General features: G+C 39.0%; 1 protein-coding gene across 1 annotated transcript in view; it reads right to left on the bottom strand.

Moving 5' to 3' along the window:
• LOC107711792 (voltage-dependent L-type calcium channel subunit alpha-1D-like) overlaps positions 1 to 4,434 on the bottom strand; it is a 112,774-nt gene that overhangs the window by 62,362 nt on the left and 45,978 nt on the right. The window contains exons 8-9 of the mRNA XM_016516842.1: positions 1,581 to 1,684; positions 1,240 to 1,409 (exon numbers count right to left, since the gene is read on the bottom strand). Of these exons, the coding sequence (XP_016372328.1) occupies positions 1,240 to 1,409; positions 1,581 to 1,684 (274 nt within the window). The remainder of the gene's footprint in view (positions 1 to 1,239; positions 1,410 to 1,580; positions 1,685 to 4,434) is intronic.

Here is a 4,434-nt window from a genome sequence, read left to right as displayed (position 1 = left end):
GGGCTCCAAATGAATCACTACTGCGCAGACTCTGGCTCCAAACGAATCACCACTGCGCAGACTCTGGCTCCAAATGAATCACCACTGCGCAGACTCTGGTTCCAAATGGCATTATGTTTGCAAGATGACAGCAGCCATATTTTGGTTTCACTTTTCTATAGTGGAAGGAAGTGGAGACATGTCGTTTATCTTTTTAACAGTCTATGATCTGATCACACTGGAGAAAGACTGGAATATAAATTCTATCCATCTAAAGAATATCAAGAATCTAAGCTAATGGCAGGTGAAAACCACAGACTGTGTCAGTGAATGATGAGATATTTTCCGTAAATAAATGGTCCAGGACACCCCCCATAAATACTTAAATTAATTGTGTAAGTAGTAACGCAAAAAAGCGTTTTAAGTTTAGAAATGTTTTGAGTCGCCCCCTCCCTTGCCTCCAAGTGGTTTGGTCCACTGCCTGCTTTCCCCCTTTATACCGATACACACTCGAGTCCAGCGGAGAGAACAGAGGGCTTCAGTAGTTATGTGTATGTAGGCTGCCAAGGCTATTTTATTCACTTTAAACATTGGTTGAAGTGATTCTTTCTCTTTAATACTGATTATGCTGGATCATTAATAAATTAGTCATTTAAAAAATGATGATATCCGATGTATTTTTCTATGAGTGATTATAAGGTTACCTAGCTTAGCTTGTTTAATACTCCCACTACAACTAACAGGGCGATAAGCCTGTGTGTGAACTGATATTAGGCTAATATTGTAGATCTACCGATGTGTTGGGTTTTGCTCAATATGATGTTAAGTGCAGTGGGCTTGCTGCGGTTGAATATCTAAATAAGAGATGTCCTCAGTCCCAGACGAAACCTAAAATACTATGTGGAGGACGCAAAATAATTTAATAATTATAATATGACCGCATGGTGAACCTATGAACCAAACTCATATTTAAACACGGTCTCTATGCTATGTACACATATCTATCCTTACAAGTACAATTTTGCTGTATTATTTGTGTCCCCTTCAAAAGTTGCTCTTGAGAAATTTTATGTTTATTGCCCCCCCTACTATTAGATGAAATTTACGCCCTTGATTGAGTGTATGCATAAACTGATGAACAACTTATATTTGACTAACATTACATTTTTCTCATATGTGTCCAAATGGCAGCATGCCTTTCAACAGACCTTCAGACAGATGAAAAGAGGAGAAACAAATGAGTCTTGCATTTTTACGTACGGCTGCGTTTGGCCTCTTGATCTCCCTCCTCATCATTATCAGGGTCGATGTCCTCAGCTTGTGTGATCCAATCCAGATATCCCTTCAGATCCTCCTCAAGCTGCTGCTTCTCACGCAGTTTCTGGAAATCTCCACGAGCCTTGGCCTTCTCACGCTCCTTAGAGAACTCTCTGTGGTGCACACATGCAGACAAATTCACACTAGCAACAACGTATGTATGGAAGAGATCATGTACCCAGATATAGACCATGGAAATTTTGTTTTGGTTATGGCACTTTGAAGGGCGCATCTATGAAATTACAGAAACTGAACGTTAAGAGCATTTGGATTAAATAACTCACCCACTGAGAACGCCCAATACTAGATTGAGGACAAAGAAGGAGCCGAAAATGACCAGACTGACAAAATAGACCCAAGGTAACTCAGAGCCCATAGCATCATTCATCTGAAACACACAATGACACACAGCAACTCTCAGATTAACTCAAATATAATAAATAAATAAATACATACATACGAATAAATAATAATAATAATAAATAAATAATAAAATAATAAATACATCCGAAGATATAATGTCTTTATTGTCTTGTTGTTTTTTTCCAAACCACATTAATTTTGTTTTATATTGCTTTGCATGAACAAACACAGCTTTGGGAAACATACAGATTGATTTTTTTTCACTGTGTCCTATCTCAGTTATCTCAGTTCACAACCACAATCCTGGGACAAAGTTTTTTTTTTAAATTTTTTTATTCATTAATACGTAATGATAGTTAAGAATTTGGTGAAATACATAATGTTAAAACTAACTTGATGGTTTTGACTCTTACAAGGCATGAAAGAATATGTGTGAATTGAAAAATTAAACTGAATCTTTGTGATAAAGGCATTCATGTAATAATTTACAGTGAGGTTGCATTTATTAACATCAGCTCATACCACAGCTCTCAGTTAACAATGGAAAGAAGTATTTGGTTACACTTTAGATTAGGGAACACATATTCACTATTAACTAAGAGTCTTCCCTCAATTAACTTCTAATATGCTGATTACTGATAATAAGTAAGGCAGAGGTTTGAAGGTTTGTTACAGTAGTTATGTTTAGCTAGGGTTAAGGGATCTAGTCCTGCATTAATATGTGCTTTATAAGTACTAATAAACAGCCAATATACTAGTAATATGCATGCTAATAAGCACCTAGTTAATAGTGAATATTGTTCCCTAATCTAAAGTGTTACCTAAAGGGTTATTTTTATACATAATATTAAGCTGAAACATTCCTAATGTAGTAAGTAATGCTGACATGTAGAACCTTTTTTGTAAAGTGCTCTTGCAACTGGACTTTTACAGTTTATTTATTTAGATTTTGTGTAATTTGAAGCCTCATGTATAAACAGCAGTGGTGGAAAGTAATTTTTACTTTGTTACTGTAATGAAGAACTTTTTTCAAGAATCTTATGAGAGTATTTTTATTTTGGTTTTTGATATTTTTGTATTGCTTCACTACATTCCAAAGCCTAATATCATACTTTTTACTCCACTACATTTTATAAAAACATATCGTTCCTCATTATTTGACACCAAAGAATCTGATGCCCGCTCAAGACGTGATAGCAATGCCTGATTCATCAAAGAGCTGATCCTTTAAATCGGTTTACAAATCACTCTGAATGATTCATTGGGGAACTGAATCGTCCTGATCAAGGCAGGTCAGGCATGAAGAGGAGAGGAATCTAAACTTTATTGAAAACAAAAACAAAGAAGATGACAACACATAACAGTAAACTTACACAACTAAAGGCCCTGATATACTTCAAACAAAGTTCTTTTTCATTCTTCGTTTAAGGGGCAAAAAGAAGTTCGAAAAGGCTAAGCGACGGTATACTGTTTTCGAACATTCCGACACCCCCGCGCTGCTGGAGGCGGGGTTGTAAACATGTGTCACGCCGCCCGCGTGTACCCCCTAAACACAACAACGATGGTGGCTGTGAGAGAAGAACAGTTTCGTAAACATCTGGCAGTAGCATTGATCTATTCAATGGCAAAGAAAAAGAACAAGAACAAGCGACGTAGATGGTATGTGCGTCCACTTAACGAAAACAGAAAGAATGATGGCGAGTTTGCCCTTTTTATTCAGCAAATGCGGAGCACAGATGAGGAAGTGCATTTTTCATACTTCAGAATGTGCGCCGTGCGGTTTGGCGATCTCTTGAAAAGAGTATCGCCATATGTGAAACATGCAAAAAACGCACAGGACACCGATTTCCACTACGGAGAGACTGGCCTTGACACTCTGAGTACTAGCTTGTGGGGCCACGCAACAAAGTGTGGCTGAAACATTCAAGATTGAACCGTGCACAGCCCGCAAGATAGACGCGGAGATGTGTCCTCCTGTCTGGCCTCCGTGGAATGAGAAACGAACCGGGGGGAAAAAATTGCACGTCAAAGAAGGCGGAGTTCCAGAACACACCCACCGACTGCATAATCGCCACGGACCAATGGTAGCTCAAAGGTGTTTAGGAGCCAAAACAAACTCCCCCAAAAACTTTGCTTTGGTGAGCTGTTTTGATCGGCCAAAACGAACTCAAAACGAACTTTGTTTCGGCCTGATTTTGTTAGAAATGACAATTTCAGTTCGTTCTTCGATTTTGTTTGAAGTATATCGGGGGTCTTAAGGCAGAGGCAGCCTCTCCACAGGCTGCATAAGCACTGCCAGTCAGACTAGACGAATACTTACAGCCCCGGGAGGGGAGGCACAGCCTGCCCCACCAGGTGGAAGCGGTATTAGGACTAGGGCTGTGCGATTAATCGAAATCGAACCGCAATTGCGATTTGAGACGTTGCGATTTACTAGCCTACTAATCGCAAAGCCTGCGATGTGGACCTGATATGACTGTTCCAGAGCAAACGCAAATGCATGACTGCCAGCCTTGAGTGGCAGTCTTACTAACCAATTGAGTGAGCGCACCTGCTCTAGCCAACTGTGTAACGCCCACCATTAAAAAAATAAAAAAATAAATACAAATAAAAAATAGAAAGCGCGCGCGAGAGAGAGCCAGTGGGATTATGGCGTCTACAGGGTCGGATCGATAGTCAGGCAAAGACAGTAATACTAAAGAAAAACTTATGACATTACATTGGCTTCGAAATGACAGACATCGAACAAAACTAATAACTAATAATAATAAACCT

This window comes from Sinocyclocheilus rhinocerous, unplaced genomic scaffold (assembly GCF_001515625.1).
Source record: "Sinocyclocheilus rhinocerous isolate Xijiao unplaced genomic scaffold, SAMN03320098_v1.1 scaffold958, whole genome shotgun sequence".
NCBI lineage: Eukaryota > Metazoa > Chordata > Actinopteri > Cypriniformes > Cyprinidae > Sinocyclocheilus > Sinocyclocheilus rhinocerous.
The sequence above is the reverse complement of the archived record's forward strand: the minus strand, read 5'-3'. Positions and strand labels throughout refer to the sequence as shown.